General features: G+C 35.0%; 1 protein-coding gene across 1 annotated transcript in view; it reads right to left on the bottom strand.

Moving 5' to 3' along the window:
- Nucleotides 1-17,551, bottom strand: part of PHF14 (PHD finger protein 14) — a 171,276-nt gene that overhangs the window by 117,067 nt on the left and 36,658 nt on the right. The window contains exons 5-6 of the mRNA XM_049768882.1: nucleotides 14,565-14,724; nucleotides 7,303-7,414 (exon numbers count right to left, since the gene is read on the bottom strand). Coding sequence (XP_049624839.1) covers nucleotides 7,303-7,414; nucleotides 14,565-14,724 — 272 coding nt within the window. The remainder of the gene's footprint in view (nucleotides 1-7,302; nucleotides 7,415-14,564; nucleotides 14,725-17,551) is intronic.

The raw sequence follows: 17,551 nt of genomic DNA, 5'->3' as shown, positions 1-17,551 counted from the left end.
TCAGGGATTACTTGTGGCAGGGCTGTGAGGTCATACATGAAACTCAAACATATTCCAGATCATTCTCAGGAAAGTAGAGATAAACTGCTTGCCTTGACTACAGATGGCCTCTTCAACCTCTTAGTCCCCCCTTAGTTATTTTTAATATTTTTAAACAAAGAAAAACTGTAAAAGTGGTATCATAAACTACAAACACTTTTAATTTATTTTGTTTTGTTGTTTTACTTTTAGGCCACACCTGGCAAGACTCCTGGACTATTTCTGGTTCAGTATAGTCCCCTAGCAGTGCTAAGAGGGCCAAATATAGTGCCAGAGATTTGAGTTAGTGTTGGCTACATGCAAGACAAGTGTCTTAACCATCTGTAGTATATCTCTTGCCTGAAATAATAAAGTGCTGAAACTATGCAACACTACTCTCCAGACTCTAATTTTCAACTTTCTTAACCACAGAGAAACAGAAAAAAGAAAATCTAGTCTCAAATTTGAATTGTTCAGTTCATTTTTATTAATGTTGAAATATGAAAGAACAATAGAAGACAATAAGAACAAAACTAATTACCTTAGATACATAGAGATAAATAAAAAAAGTTCTCCAGACATTAGAAATATAACTTTAACATTGTAGCGATGACTTTCCTACTAGACAGACAGTTCCAGACTGATAAATCACACAAAAAAATAACAGTGCAAATATGAAAACATTTCAAAGTATTAATTTAATTGATTCTTAATTTAATTAATTCTACAACCCAGTTAAGAGAATTCTTCCAGAAATACTACTATGTATATGGCATAAAATATTCAGAAGAGTAACCTAAATGCAAGTCAAAAAAGGCAGAATAAATGAGACAGAGGACAGGAGAAAAAAATCAAATTAATAAAATTAAACAATGCTAATATCATAACCAGAATCAAATTGTTTAGGCTATACCCCCTGAGTAATTTATTATGATGAAAATCAGCAGGGGATTTTAAATTGATTACAAAGAAAAATTGCTGGGGCCAGAGTGGTAGGGTGCCTTGCACATGCTTACTTAGGACAGACCATGGTTCGATCCCCTGGCATCTCATATGGTCCCCCAAGCCAGGAGTGATTTCAATCTCTTAAAATGTAGGGAACTAAACAACTGAGTATAGAGAGGAGAAACTAATCTGGATTAGGAAAGAGACAATATGATCTAAATTCCAGCTTCTTAAACTTGGTTAAAAAAGACCATATGGAGTCATTTAATTTAATGTAGTACTCACTACATTAAAAAAACTGGCAATATGAAATAGTTTCTGGATGTACATAACTAAAAACTAAATCAAAACAAAATCAAATAAATCTGAAGTGACTCTAGCAGTGCTTACCCATATTATATGTTTTTTTCAAATGATTGGTGTCAGTGAATGAAAACAGTCTAAGAAGCCCTGGTCTACACAAACTGCCCAACCTATATTCTACTATATCTTTTTTTTTTATTTTAAGATAAGATGAAAAAATATATAAAATATAATTAATATAATAAAGTTGTATATATTAAGTATGCATATCTACTCCATTTCTCAAAATAATTCAAAATAAAGCAAGTGATAATAAAAATATCAGCTGACAATAATGACTTAAGCAAGTTTCTTTCTAGGCTTTGAGCTTGCAAATTTTAAAATTGTGATGAAAAAGTAGAAACTTCCGGGGTCGGTGCGGTCGCGCAAAGTGGTAAGGTGTCTGTCTTGCTAGCCTAGGACAGACTGAGGTTCGATTCCTTGGCATCCTATATGGTCTCCCAAGACAGGGGCGATTTCTGAACCCCTGAGCGTCACAGGGTTGTGCCCTCCCCAAAAAAAGTAGTAACTTCCATTACTAATTGTGGACTGGGTAATCTATCATACTAGGTAATATATATTATTCTGCCTCTCAATAAGAAAATGTGAACTTTTGTTCACTGCAGCTCCAAGGCATCAAGTAGGTACAATATACTTTAGAATTATCTAGAGACCAGAAAAGTTAAATACTTAAGACTTGTTTTTCTCCATTAGCAACTAATTCAAATGAAGAAAATTCTGGATATAACAGTAAAACTAATACCAAATTTCTGAAACTATTATCAAATATTATCTATTGTCAGAGATTTCTAGCAATCTATGTTTTGTACTCCATCTTTAATGTTACTGATACTTTCAAAATTCTTCCTTCCAAGGACACACAGCTCAACACATAAATAAAAGCTCAAGAAATTTAAAGACTCAAAGCCAACTTTAAAAGAATAACTGGAATCTACATTCAGGCAAGATAAACCTCACAAATACACCAAACTTCTACAAAAAGATAGCACAAAGCCCATGACAATAATCTCTCTTAATGTCAATGAACCAAATTACCAATTAAGAGACAGAGTGGCAAAATGGATCAAAAAATTAAATTCAATATTTGTCTTCTTACAATAAAAAAAAAAATATATATATATATATATATATTTTTTTTTTTTTTTTTTTTTGGTTTTTGGGCCACACCTGGCGGCACTCAGGGGTTACTCCTGGCTGTCTGCTCAGAAATAGCTCCTGGCAGGCACGGGGGACCATATGAGACACCGGGATTCGAACCAACCACCTTAGATCCTGGATCGGCTGCTTGCAAGGCAAACACTGCTGTACTATCTCTCCAGGCCCACAATAAAAAAAGTTTTTAAATCAATGGATCATATCAATAGATGCAGGGAAAGCATTTGACAAGGTCAAGCACCCATTCATTGACAAAAATTCAACAAGATGGGGGAAAGAGGGAGAAGGACTTTCCTCAATATCATAAAAGCCATTTACCACAAGTTTATGGCAAACATTATACTCAATGGGGAAAAACTAAAAGCCTTTCCTCTAAGATCAAGCACAAGTAAGGTTTCCTACTCTCATCACATCTATTCAATATAGTACTAGAAGTACTTGCCATAGCAATTAAGAAAGAAAAAGATACCAAGGGCATTCAGATACAAAAGGAAGAAGCCAAGCTCTCACTATTTGCAGATAACATGAAAGTATATTTAGAGAATCTTAAAGACTTGGCCAGATCCCTGCTGCGTGCATGTCAACAAAGGTGCCATCATGACCTGCCACCACTGTAGTCAGGAACCATCCTGCCCCGAAGAGGATATCATAGGAGGCACATCACCTAAGGTGAGATGACCCAACCACAAAGGGCAGAGCCAAATAAGCCTGGCTGCTCCACTCCAAGACCATACACACCTCCTAATCAAATAACCCTAGAACAACATTTAGAAAACACCACACTACAAGTATGACAATGGGAAAACAACACAGGTCACAACCATGCATAGAGAATGCAAATTACAGCTCTGATAACCTAAAAAGAGTTGATCACCTATTTAGCCTCTCAGATAAGGTCTTTAGAGAAGAAATATGGAGGATCATCATAGAATTCAAAGAAAGCATGTAACAAACTGAACAAACCAAAAATAAGAATCAAGAGGATATGAAAGTAGAAATGAGAAAATGCCAAACTAAAATAACAGGACAGAAAAACTTTGTAGGCAAAATGAAAACCTCACTAGAAAGCCTTTCCAACAGAATAACAGTAACTGAGGACAGAATCAGTGAGCTGTAAGATGATATGTACAACTGATATGTACAACAATTCCATACAACAGAAGATTTTGAAAAGAGCCTTAAAACAAATAAACAATAGAAAAAATCCTCAAAGAATGTGCACAGATGAAAGTAGAAGTCTTTGATAAACTCAACAGAAATGACATAAGAATCATGGGAGTCCTAGAGACCCAGGAAGAAAATCCTCAAAAAGAATCAATAGTCAAGGACAATACTGCAGATAAACTTCTAAAGCTTGAGTGCAAGCAATAAAATCCTGCATGCCTGAAGAGTACCAGTTAAAAGAGATTTTAAGGAAAACACCCCAAGACACATCCTAATTACAATGACAAATCCAGATAGGGATAGAATATGAAAAGCAACAAGACCAAAAGGGAGAGTACATTGAAAGGAGAATCCTTAATATTTAAAGCAAGTCTGTCAAAAGAAACCCTCAAAGTCCAAAGGCAGTGGTGGGATATAGTGATAAAATTAAACAAAATAAATGCTTCACATAGAATACTTCATCCAGCAATGAAACCATGAGGTTTCATAGAGGAATCATAGAAGAAAATGTAGGTAGAATTACTCCATGACAAATTAAGCTAAAGGCATCTTCAAGGATGAAACACCAATGACAAAATGAGTGAAAGTTAAAATAAACAAATGTGACTACATAAAACTAAGAAGCTTTTGCATCTCAAAGAAAATGCTGACTAGGATACAAAAACTCCCCATGGAATGGGAGAAAATATTTACCCTCTATTCTTCAGATAATAGGTTAATATGTAAGATATATAAGCACTGGTATATCTTAACAAAAAAAAAAAATCTAACCCTAACCAAAAATGGGAAAAACAAGTAACAGACATTTCCTCAAAGAAGAAACACAGATGGCCAAAAAGCTCATGAAAAAATCCTCAACATCTTTAATCATGAGGGAGATGCAAATTAAAACAACAAATGTCACACCATAGAGATTGGCACACATTTCAAAGAACAAAACAACCAGTGCTGTCACGGATGCAAGGAGAAAGGGATTCATTCACTGCTGGTGGGAAAATAAACTGGTCCAGCCATTTTGGAAAACAATATGGATTTTCCTCAAAAACTAGAAATTGAGCTTCCATCTGATCCACTCCCTAGGTGTCAAAAAAGAAAGGTGATACAATAAAACCCTCTGCATTCCTATATTCATTGTAGCACTATTTACAATAATCAGAACCTGAAAACATCCCAAGTGTTCAAAAATAAATGTGTGGATAAAGAAAAATGGAATATCTATACAATGGAATACTACATAGCTGTTAAAAAAATGAAGTCGTAAAATTTGCTTATACATGGATAAATATGGAGAGTATTATGCTGACCAAAAAAAAAGTCAGAGAAAAAGGAACAAAAATAAATTACATATAGATAATGATCACATTCATTTGTGGAATATAAAAAAAGATAGTATACTGGGCCCGGAGAGATAGCACAGTGGCGTTTGCCTTGCAAGCAGCCGATCCAGGACCAAAGGTGGTTGGTTCGAATCCCGGTGTCCCATATGGTCCCCCGTGCCTGCCAGGAGCTATTTCTGAGCAGACAGCCAGGAGTAACCCCTGAGCGCCGCCGGGTGAGGCCCAAAAACCAAAAACCAAAAAAAAAAAAAAAAAAAAGATAGTATACTAATAATAACAGAGAAAATAAAGACTAATACATGGTAGGAAGGCTTGCCACAAGTAGTGGGAGAGTGCAATTAGGACAGAAAAGTGACAACTATAACAATGATAGCTGGAAAGGATCACTCTTGGATAAGAACTACGTACTAAAAGGAGATAAAAAGTGATAGGCATAATACCCCTTCAATAACAATATTGTAAATCAGTGTTTAGAAAAAAATAATAAGAGAAAGAGTTTTAGAGTTAGAGAAATGTGTGCTTCAGAAGCAGGCAGGATGGAGATTTGGAAGGAAACTGGGGACATTAATGGTAGGGAATATTACACTTATGAAAGGGTGTTGTACATTTATATGATTGAACTCAATCATGAACAACTCTGCTATTGTGGAGAAAAAAAAAAGAACTACATGATGAACAACCTTGGTACTTAAATAAAGTAAATATTAAAAAAAAAAAGTTTTCCTTCCAGGGCTAAATTTATACTTCAAATAGGCTACGGAGGATGTTTTTATATACAGATGGCTCCAAGTATCATCCCTAGCAGAGCATGGGCCCCTAAACACCACCAACAAAAACCACTTAGCACCAGCTGAGGGGTTGCCCCTAAGTAGTGCTGGGTATGACCTAAAAATACAAACTGATAAAAAAAACAAAAACAAAAACAAAAAAACACCAATGAGAGCTGAAGCAATAATAGAGTGTTGGGATCTTGCCTTGTATACAACTAATCAGAGTTCAATCCTCTGCATCCCATAGCATTCCAAGCACTGGTAGGATAACTCCTAAATACAGAGCCAAGAAACTCTTGAATCCTACAATAACAGCAACAACAAAAAATAGCAGCCAAAGCTTTCCTTCCCAATTTCCCAAAAGACAGAAAATCTATCTGGCATCCAGAAATATTTGCACTAATTATATGCTTAGACTTAAATTGATATAAATGTTTTGTCATTAATAATATTAAAAATCATTAAAACCAATTTATAAAATACCAAGCCTGAGAATCATTTGTTATGGCAAATGTTCCCAAACCTAGTTGACCTACTGACTTCTTTTACAAAGAAAATCACTTTGTGAAAGTACCCCTCCAGAAATCTACTTTCTGGGTTTTGTTTTTGTTTTTGTTTTTGTTTTTTTGGTTTTTCGGGCCACACCCGTTTGATGCTCAGGGGTCACTCCTGGCTAAGCGCTCAGAAATTGCCCCTGGCTTGGGGGGACCATATGGGATGCCGGGGGATCGAACCTCGGTTCTTCCTTGGCTAGCGCTTGCAAGGCAGATACCTTACCTCTAGCGCCACCTTGCTGGCCCCAGAAATCTACTTTCTTTAATGCAAAAACAAATTACTCCTTAATGCTCCAAAGCTACTACCACCAACCTCCAGATTATCCCAGGATTTGGCGGGGGGGGGGGGGGGGGGGGGGGGGGGGCAGGGAGAGACAGACAGACAGAGAGAGAGAGAGACAGAAAGAGAGAGAGAGAGAGAGACAGAGAGAGAGAGACAGAGAGAGAGACAGAGAGAGAGAGAGACAGAGAGAGAAACAGAGACAGAGAGAGCTTATAGGAGTTTAGGGGGTGAGACAGCGAGCTAAGCAGGTTATGTCTTCAGAAAGATAAAGATAGACTTTAAAACCTGAGTAAAATAACGTGCTTCTTGTACCCTTTTTCTAACTTTGGTAAGATTCCACTTCAACTACAAACTCTATTTCTATATAATCTAGCTAATTAAAAATAAATATTGGATCTAGGGGGGGAAAGGATTAGATCTAATAAATAAGTATGCACTAAGCAGTGTGCTCTATGCCAAGGAGACTACGATGATCATCAATTACCATTTTACCTCACTGATTAACCAAAATTAAGAATACATGGAAGAATTTACACAATGTTGGTTTTCTGTGTAAATTACTAATAAATAATAAAAACTTTAGTACTAAGTGCTCTAGGAATGCATGATTACTAATAAGTATTTCTGTGTTCAATAATTATGTCATTTAAAAAATGTAAATCAAGAAGTAAAAATTTACTTTTTCAGGCAGTATCAAAATTATTTTCTCTCACCTTAGCACCATATTTAGAATAGTTCATTTCTGTTAGTGTTACTGGTCGTAGTTTGTCAATATCTCCAAAGGCTACTCCAGGAACATATAGGGCACAAACAATGTGAACCCATCTATAAGGGAAAAAAAAAAATTTCCTTTCAAACTCTTTCATAAAATGCCCATAGACATAAAACAGATGTCATCTCAAACTACTGCAAGTTTTATGGTCAGACATCAAAAGTTCAGACACATGACTGAAGAATACAGTACACCTACAGATTATCACTTTTTACCAAAAAAAAAAAAATTTAATAAGCACTACTTTCCAAAAGTTCTGCCAAAGCTCAGATTTAACTACAAGTGCCTTCCATGTAAAATTACCACTTTGGGGCTAGAGCAATAGTACAGTGTGCAAAGTACTTACTTGTGTGTAGCCAACCCCATTTTGATTTCCAGCCCCAGATGCTATCCTGAGCCCCGCCGGAAGTGATTCCTGTTTGCAGAGTCAGGAATAAACCCTGAGCACCACCAGATGTAACCCAACCCAGAAGAGTGTTACTACACTTTGTGATTTTGTATTACTCTTACATATTTGCACAAAATTACATTTCAAATGAAGCAAAGCTCCATTTTCATATGAATGGAAAAATGATCATTCTCACCTAGGATCTAAGAATTAAGGGTATGAATTAAAGAACTATAAAGTAACTCTGTGGTAACCGGAAAAAATTCTTCCTTGATAAGCATCATGACTTACTTTATTTCAGTAGTCCTCAAACTTTTTAAACTGGGGACCAGTACACAGTCCCTCAAGACAGTTAGAGGGTCGGACAATAGTAAAAACAAAAACTATGAACAAATTTCTATGCACACTGCATATATCTTATTTTGAAGTGAAGAAACAAAACGGAAACAAATACAATATGTGGCCCGCGGGCCTTAGTTTAAGCACCACTACTTATTCCATGTAAAATGTGAGAGAACTGTACAGAAGTTAAAACAACCTAAGAAAGTCTAATTTAAGTAAGTAATTTATTTACCATGTAAACCTATATCCCATAAATATTTTAAAGTCTTAATGATATCATAAAATTAAACAAAGAATGCTCAAGGTTTCAATAATCTGGAAGCAAAAAGAAATGGTGGTTGATTCTAATTCCATATTTAGAAACTGCTCCAGGGATCAGAGAGAGAGAGCAGAGGAGCTAAGATGCCAGTCTTAAATGTGGTCACTCTGGCTGCAGCACTGGTTGAAACTGTATATCACATACAATACTCCACGCATGCCAGGAGTCATCCCTGTACACAAAGACAGAACGCCCTGAGCACAACTGGATATGGCCGAGAAACCAAAATTAATATACAGAACATTTGAATATATTAAGCACCTGTTTATTAAAATAATAATCACTTAATTTTGAAAACTAAAAAATATAAAGAGAAAAAATAAGATGGCAACTTTCTTAACTTTGTGCTCTATTTACTGTATGTGCTGCTTTATCTTAAGTCCATGAGGTTATTATTGCTACAAAGTTCTATGCTGTAAAACACTATGAATTTTAAAGGAATAAGCCTAAAAATCATTTTAGAGATAATGAGAAAAGTTAAAAATCTTCAAAAATAATTTTTTCTAGAGAAGAAAACCTAAGGTTTTGAGATTTTCTTGATAGAATGTTCTATTCCAACTTTCCAGATGCATCCTGTGGAGTTCAATATAAAGATACAAATCTTAAAAATAGATGCTTTCTCAATTTAATTTACACAGGTTTTTCATGCTCCACTGGTGTATTAAAAGCTGCTGTACTCTGTAGGAGTTTATCTTTGATAAACAGAACAGTTGGCTGCTTGCCTCATATTGACCTGCTTAAAATTTTTTAGTTACAAGTGACACAAGCACTACTGATTTAAACTGCCATATTTTTGTGACTGGCATATATACAATTTCCTCTAACCATTCACAAAAGGATGTAAACTGGGGTCTTTCATTTAAAATACCTATCAAATAGTGGAGACCATTTTGATCCTTTTTTTATACCTGTAATAAATAGTATTTTATTCCTTTTTTTAGTTGTATGAGCTTTAAAACAAGAAAAACAGAGTAATCACAAAGGAATAACCTTCCTTATTACAATACATCCATTTCACTATGGTGCTATGAAGAAACATGTTGATTGGGGAAATAAGCAGAAAATACATTAAGGCACCAAAAAAGCAAAATCAGAATTATTATTCTAGCATAGAAATTATCAATGTGTTCTTTTAAACACACATATTTTAATAAAGAACACTAAATAAAAAGTTACTTCTCAGAAGACTCATTTCAAAGTATCAAAATAATTTTGAAATACCATTCATTTATATTACCTTAGCAACATACAAAACAAATGTATTTCCAAAATATCATTTTTATTTACTTTTAGTAATCAATTACTATATCTACATGACACAAGCTGCTATATATTCAAATATATAATAACAGAATGAATTATTTGCAGCATAGTGTCCAGCTTACTCTCTTTACTTATTAGAGTATGGATTATATATTCTTAAGACCATGTAAGACAGAGTAACTCTTTAAAAAAGAAAATTAAGAGCAGAATAATAGTACATCTGGTAGGGTATTTGCCTTCACATGGCAGTGCCTAGATAGGGTTCAATCCCTGGCATCCCATATGGTCCCCTGAACTCACTGTAAGTGGTTCCTGAGCACAGAACTAAGAGAAAGCCTAGAACACTGCCTGGTATAGCAAGGCAAAACAAAGCAATACAAAATTAATGAATAACATTCAAAATTATAAGAAGAATGTTCTGGTGGTTTTCTCACACAAAATCACGTAATTTTATGTAGAATTTGAGGCTTCTACCAGAAGAAGAAGGGAAAAGAGTAATTAGCCCATGAGATAGAAGTTAGTTTCAAAAACTTTTTCATTCTTGATGCTAGGGATAGAGCTCTGTGGTAGAGACATGCTTTTCATTCATGAAGCCCTAGATACAATCCCCATCACCTTTGTACCCACCCCTACAAAACACAAAAGTCACTAAAATAACCATTTTTTTTTACATTTAATTTTTACATTATTCTTTATTCTTCCTTTTTCTGTTTTCTGTTGAAGCTAAAGAGATGACCAACTCTCAGGGGTGAGGGTGTAGAGAATGATCTACTCTTCAAACTATATCAAGATCTGTAATTTTCATACAACTTGTAGATGTGGTGATACTAAGATAAGGAAAATGTTTAAATAGAACAAATAACTTTTGGCAGACTGCACCATTATGTAAGAATGTACATAAGAAAAATTTACAAAAATTAAAACAAATATCTCAATATACCTAAATAGTAAATAACAGTAAATATTAAAAAGGTTTTCCTTTTCTTCATTCAAAAACATTATACGAACTGGAGAGACAGAAAGGGGGTACTGCCTCTGTATACCGCTGACTTGGGCTTTATCCCTGGCACCCCACATGTTGTGCCTTGAATCCCATCAAGTATGATGTCTGAGATTAAAACCAGTAGTAAGGCCACATCACAACTAAATATCTACCTCTCAAAAATAAGCAAATAACAAATCATTTTTTAAATCATGATGGCAGAAGGAAAAGACTAGTTTTTCTTTTCTTACCAGTGCCTAAATTGAACCCAGGTCTCATCTATGCAAACCATGTGCCCTACCTCTTAGCCAAATTTCTAGCCATCTCACTTTCTTTGTAGTTTTTCAAAAGAACTTTCAAATGACTGATAAACAAAAAGGTATAAAAATTACCCTCCTTAAAAAGTAGTCCTGTTTTCCAAAGCTCCTCACTTATTTCTCATAATTTGGCAACATAACTTTCAACACTCCGTAGAATTATTATAAGAATAATAATAGGGCCCGGAGAGATAGCACAGTGGTGTTTGCCTTGCAAGCAGCCGTTCCAGGACCAAAGGTGGTTGGTTCGAATCCCGGTGTCCCATATGGTCCCCCGTGCCTGCCAGGAGCTATTTCTGAGCGGCCAGCCAGGAGTAACCCCTGAGCACCGCCGGGTGTGGCCCAAAACCAAAAAAAAAAAAAAAAAAAAAAAGAATAATAATAGTAATAAGAAAACACTACATGGTTTATGTAGTAGTAACAGACTAAATAATACAAGAAACTGTTTATTGAGCACTTACTATGTTCTAGAGTTGCAGTAATTGATCTCACTCAATCCTCTCAAAAATAACAAGGAAATTGAGACAGAGAAGTTAAAACACTTGCCTAAGACCCCAAATAGAGGAAATAAAACTGATTCCAAATACTCCATATACTCCAAATACTCCAATATTCCAAATTTGGAAGCATACAATTTGAAAGGAGGAAAACAATAATTCAGCCACTCTCAGCAGTGCTCAGGACTTACTACTAGCTCTGTGCTCAAGGATCACTGAATGTGAAGCTTAGGTGATCCTATGATGTGACACAGATCAAACCCAGGTTAGTCATGTGCAAAGTAAGTACCCTATCCAGTGTAATATCGCTCCAGCACAAGAAAGCATATAATTTTTTCACACAATTTTAATCCTGTAAATCCTAAATTCTGGACCAATTAGTCAGTCCAAAAAAGTACCCATACCTGTGACAGAACACAGCATTTCAATACATGAAATCACTAGATATTATATGTACATATGTACTGTATTTATTTGGGGGGTTGTTGTTTTGTTGGTTTTTTTTTTTGCTTTTTGGGCCGCACCCAGTGACACTTAGGGATTACTCCTAGCTATGCACTCAGAAATCGTTCCTGGCCTGGGGGATCATATGGGATGCCGGGGGATAGGTTAGTACATGCAAGGCAAGTGCCCTACCACCAGCACCACTGCTCAGGCTCCTATATACTGTATTTTTAATAGGCAATGAGGAAGATCTTTTCAGACTTCTTTCCTAGACATCAACGACCAAGGTTCTCTCAAGAGTCTATGATAGAAACTATGGAATTCAAACATTGCAGAGCAATATTTTTCAAGAATCTGATCACAAAATAAGGCAAAAGTAAGTAAAATATTTTTCTCTTCTAAAATATAAATGATACAATATTAAAGCCTATTTTTGATTTCTGGATGAAATATATCTTACCTTTTCTATATTAAAATACAGAAAATTACATAGTGTCTTTAATTTTTCTTAAAACAGATAGAGTGAGATTATTCTATGTCTATTTCTCTCTCTCTGACTTATTTCACTCAGCAAATCTATTAAGATTCCATGTACATTCATGTATAGGAAAATTTCATGACTTCATCTCTCCTGACAGCTGCATAATATTCCATTGTGTATTTGCACCACAGTTTCTTTAGCCATTCATCTGTTGAAGGGTATCTTGGTTGTTTCCAGAGACTGGCTATAGTAAATAGCACTGCAATGAATATAGGTGTGAGGAAGGAATTTTTGAGTTGTATTTTTGTGTTCCGAGGGTATATTCCCTAGGAGTGGTATAGCTGGATCATATGGGAGCACAATTTCCAGGTTTTTGAGGAATCTCCATATTGTTTTACTTAAGGCTGTACTAGGCGGCATTCCCACCAGCAGTGAATGAGAGTTCCTTTTTCTCCACATCACCGCCAGCACTGATTGTTCTTGTTCCTTGTGATGTGTGCCAATCTCTGGTGTGAGATGGTACCTCATAGTTGTTTTGATTTGCATGTCCCTGATGATTACTGATGTGGAGCATTTTTTCTTGTGTTTTGGAGCCATTTGTATTTCTTCTTTGAGGAAGAGTAATAATGCCCAGAGACAATAAAGATGAGGGCCAGAAGGACCGGCTCATAATATGAAGCTCACACCACAAAGAGGGGTGAGTTCAGTTAGGGAAATAACTACAATAACATAGCATGCCAATGTTAATGAGAGAAGTAGAATGAATGCCTGTCTCAAATACAGGCAAGGGTGGGGAGGAAGATGGAGGGCACTGGCGGTGAGAATGTTGTACTGTGAGGGGGGGGGGTGCTCTGTTTATGACTGAATCCCAACTACAATCATGATTGTAATCATGGTGCTTAAATAAAGATTTTATTAAGAAAAATAAATCAATAAAATAAAATACAGGAAATGATTGTGATACCTTATATGGGTTACTTTGCTGTGTATATTAAATTTTTTGGAACTTTAGGTGATAATACTGAAATTTTCTAGAACATAGGAGCTGCTCTTATACTTAAGTTTCTCATCCCAGATAGTAGTCTCTGGGGAGCTAGTGAAAGGATAGAAAGGGACTGGGAACAAAATAAGGGCTGGAAAGACAGAACAGTAAGCAGAGTGCCTGCAGCAATCTATGTTCAATCTATGTTCAGCACCCCAAATGGTTCCCTGAGGCCACCAGGAGTGATCTTTGAGTGCAGAGCCAGAAGCAAACCCTGAGCACTACCAAATGCATTCCCAAAACAAAACAAACAACAAAAAAGATGCCAATTCTATTACGGCATCATATCCAATATATTAATAAACATGAATGTGAATACAATGAAAAGAACACTGGTATTCATGCCTGTTATCAATGTCCAACTCTAAATCTCCCCTTCAACAGCTGTATTATCTGCCTTTCACATTTCTCCTTTAGACTAACATCCATTATAGAGTTATCTTCAGAGAGTGGTGAAAGACACAGTAGCAGAAGGATTTCTTAGCAGCACGGGAAGAACCCATTCTCCAGTGTCTGCTGTATCATATGCACCACCATCTCTCCAGTGACCTTGTGGGCTTAGCCTGAAGTTTACTTTTCTGCAACCCACTCAACATAAACTCTAAGTTTCATACCAATACACAAGCTCACTCTCTATCCTGTGCACAGCACTTATTTACCAACAATAAGAAATCTGCTTTGGCCTAGGCAAACAAATGTCTTAGAGTTCTTTTTGTCTTCGGGTTACTCTTATCATAATAATTCTTCAAATTAAATTTTTCTCTTCTACGTCATATTATGAGTTCTGTCTCTTACATACATTCCTGAGACAAAGTTGGTCTCAAATGTGAGTAATCACAAGCTGGGTCACTAATCAAATTAAAATTACTTAATGATTTGAACCTCAGGTGCTCCACATACACAATACGTATTTTACCCTGTCCTATCCTAGGGTTATAAATGGGATTAAGGGTAAAATGTCAAGTATAGACAATAAATGGACTCATCTTCTCATCCTTATACATTTCTTTTAGAAATGAATCAGCAGTCATAGAAGCAATCAAGTATGGAAAAAAATCATAAATATAATAAAGTCGAAAGCAGAAATATTATAAAGCAGGCATAGTAATGCAATACGATTACATCAACCTTCCAGCATCTGTCTCCTTGAAAATTCCATCCTGATTGGGGCAGAGTTCACAGCTAGGGGAAACACCACATTTACAGGCATCACAAAACCAAGGTTCAGTGGAGTTTTCAGAAGCTGAACTCATAATGGAGTCACTCTCCCCATCAACTCCATAGCAACCTGAAAAAACATAAACATATGATTAAAGAGTGTTATTTTATAAAAATGTCCAAAAAAGGAAACAGAAAAAATTCTTGAAAATGAATTGTTTTTCTTAAAAAAATTAATGTCAAAGCAAATATGTAATCATATTATAAAAATACTTTTCAACTACCATATTGTGCACAATTTAGTGACTTTCTTAAGTAATTTAAACCTAATAGAAAAGATTAAAAAGGAGGGAGAAATACAGAATTACACAAGCTTAAGTTCATTTTATTGGCAATGCGAATAGCTCAGACTAAAGTTGATCATTTAAATTTCATCCATAAGTAAACCAAACTCTAACAATTCAACATATACTAGAATTCTTAATGTATAATTACAATAGAATATATAAAAATTTACCCATAGCTGTTATACATAAAAGCAAGAAATTATTCTTTCCTCTTATTATTTGTTAATAGGCCTTAAAGAGATAGTTTAATTATTTAAGAAGTAATGTAATACAGAATATATATATATTCAGTTCTAACTCGATTTATAGAAAATAAAAAATATTTTCTTTATTTAAAGCTAAACAACCACACCAAAGATAATAGCATAAGGTTTTACATTTAAGAGCAGGACATATTATATATTTCAACTATCTTCTAATTATCAAAAGTGAAAAAAAAAACAACTTGTTCATTTAAATGTGCATACCGGGAATAATAGGTTATATTTGGAATTAATTTGCTGGATCTCCAGTTCTAACTAGATTTATAAAAAATAAAAAATATTTTCTTTATTTAAAGCTAAATAAATAATATCTTAAATGTGAAAATGAAAGTCAACAGGACATTCAGGGAAACCATCACTATTACCTTCCTGTGGGATCAGGTTCTCATCACTAAAGCTACCAAAGCTTAACTGTCTATGAACTAGTTTCTCTTAGTATTTGACAAGCGAACACACTAAAAAGTAATGTGACATAAATCATACTGAATAATTCTTTCTCAGTACAAAGAAACTAGATTATGTGTCATGTTCTGACACCAACAAAGTATAGATAAACATGGAATATGATGGGAGGGAATTGAAAAGTTGGGAAATTTCACAAGACTATAAAAAACCATGTTGAAGTTTTGATGACTTAAAAGAAAGATTGAAATCTGTTTTGATAACTACAATAGCCATGACTCCAATATAGTCTTTTCATTAAATGGTGCCAGCCATATACCAACACCAAATTATATGTAATTTCTCTTCTTCTAGAAAGAAAAGTATTCCCTTCATGACCAAGAATTTTTCTGAGAAACAATTTATTGGACACAAATTTATTCCCAACACAAGCTTTAATATCTTTACACTTGAATTTTTTTTCATTTTCTAAAATACAGTATTTTAGCTTTCAAGATAGCTACAGATCAACTACTGAATCAACTATTCTAATATACTTTTGAAGATGTTAAACTAAGACTACAGTGTTAGTACCATGTCTAAAGGATACGAAAAGTAAACTAGAATAAACTTATGATATTAGAAAAACCAGTATGGATAGTAATAATGTGACAGTATCTCTCAAAGACATTCATTATCTAAATATATATACCAAACACAAAAAAATTATTTAAATTGAAGTGTATGATCTCATACTCACCAAAATGGTGCTATTAAAATAATATGTATATGCATATATAACATATATACTACTGAGTCAAATTACTTACAAATAAAAAGAACCTCAAGATAATATAGTAAAGTATCTAGTGACAATAGTGACGAGGGTCAGAAGAACCAATCCATAGTAGGAAGCTTGCCACAATAGTGGGGGAGTGCAGTGAAGGCAGAGAAAGAACCACTATGACAATGATAGTTTGAATTATCATTATGAAAAAAAAATTGAGTGCTAACAGGAGATAAACTGATAGGCGTGAAACCCCTTCAATGACAATATTGGATGGGGGGAGAGAGAGAGGGAGAGGGGAAGAGAGAGGGAGAAAAAGGGTGCCCCCAGAGCCCCAGAGGCAGGCAGGGGGTAGAAAGAGAAAACAGGGAATATTGGTGACTGGAAATGTGCACTGGTGAAGGGTGTTATACATTGTATAAATAAAACTAAACCATCAACAACTTTGCAATTGTGAAGAAAAGCTGTATTATGACAACCTTAAACTACTTAATTTAACAAACTGCAGTAAAGATAATATAGTTAATAAAATACAGTACTCAAAAAACTCAAAAAAACAATGAAAATAGCCTATTCTTTCACAGCTCATACAATAATACAATTGAAAAAAATCTATTTTCCCTATAAAGTAATATTTCTTTAAATCAAATTACTTCATCTTGTCATACAAAATAGGGAATTGCCATGTTAATACAGCCCCTATGGGCCTCTCTAAATACTCACGAAAACTAAGGCATATTATAACAGTTTGCATGTTTTAAGGAGAAGCAAATTTTCCATTCTATCTTTTATGAAACCTACTAGAAGCAAGACAAACATGTACATAAATACTAGACCGCCAGGCTTCCCAAGATTTGGACAGTGTGGTCTTTCCACCTAATTTGTATTATCTGTATAGAGTTCCATTCTGTGTGGTAAAAATAAAAACCAAACTTTTATCTTTCCTCTTGTTTTCTTTTCCATGTATTTTAGATCCATGTGGTATATGAGCCTTTTATCCATAACCACTGGGATGACTTACCTGATCGTGTACCTGGAGAACATTAGGGTGTTTTCCCAGATTACCGTAAAAACCTAAAACTGACAAGATATTTCTCTCTCTGTCTTCTCTCTCTCCCCTCCTATCTCTGCATCTCTCCCCTTTTCTTCACTTCCCCCTCTCCTCTTCTCCCCTCCCTT

This window comes from Suncus etruscus, chromosome 1, assembly GCF_024139225.1.
Source record: "Suncus etruscus isolate mSunEtr1 chromosome 1, mSunEtr1.pri.cur, whole genome shotgun sequence".
NCBI classification, from domain to species: domain Eukaryota; kingdom Metazoa; phylum Chordata; class Mammalia; order Eulipotyphla; family Soricidae; genus Suncus; species Suncus etruscus.
This window is presented reverse-complemented; position numbering and strand designations above follow the sequence as displayed.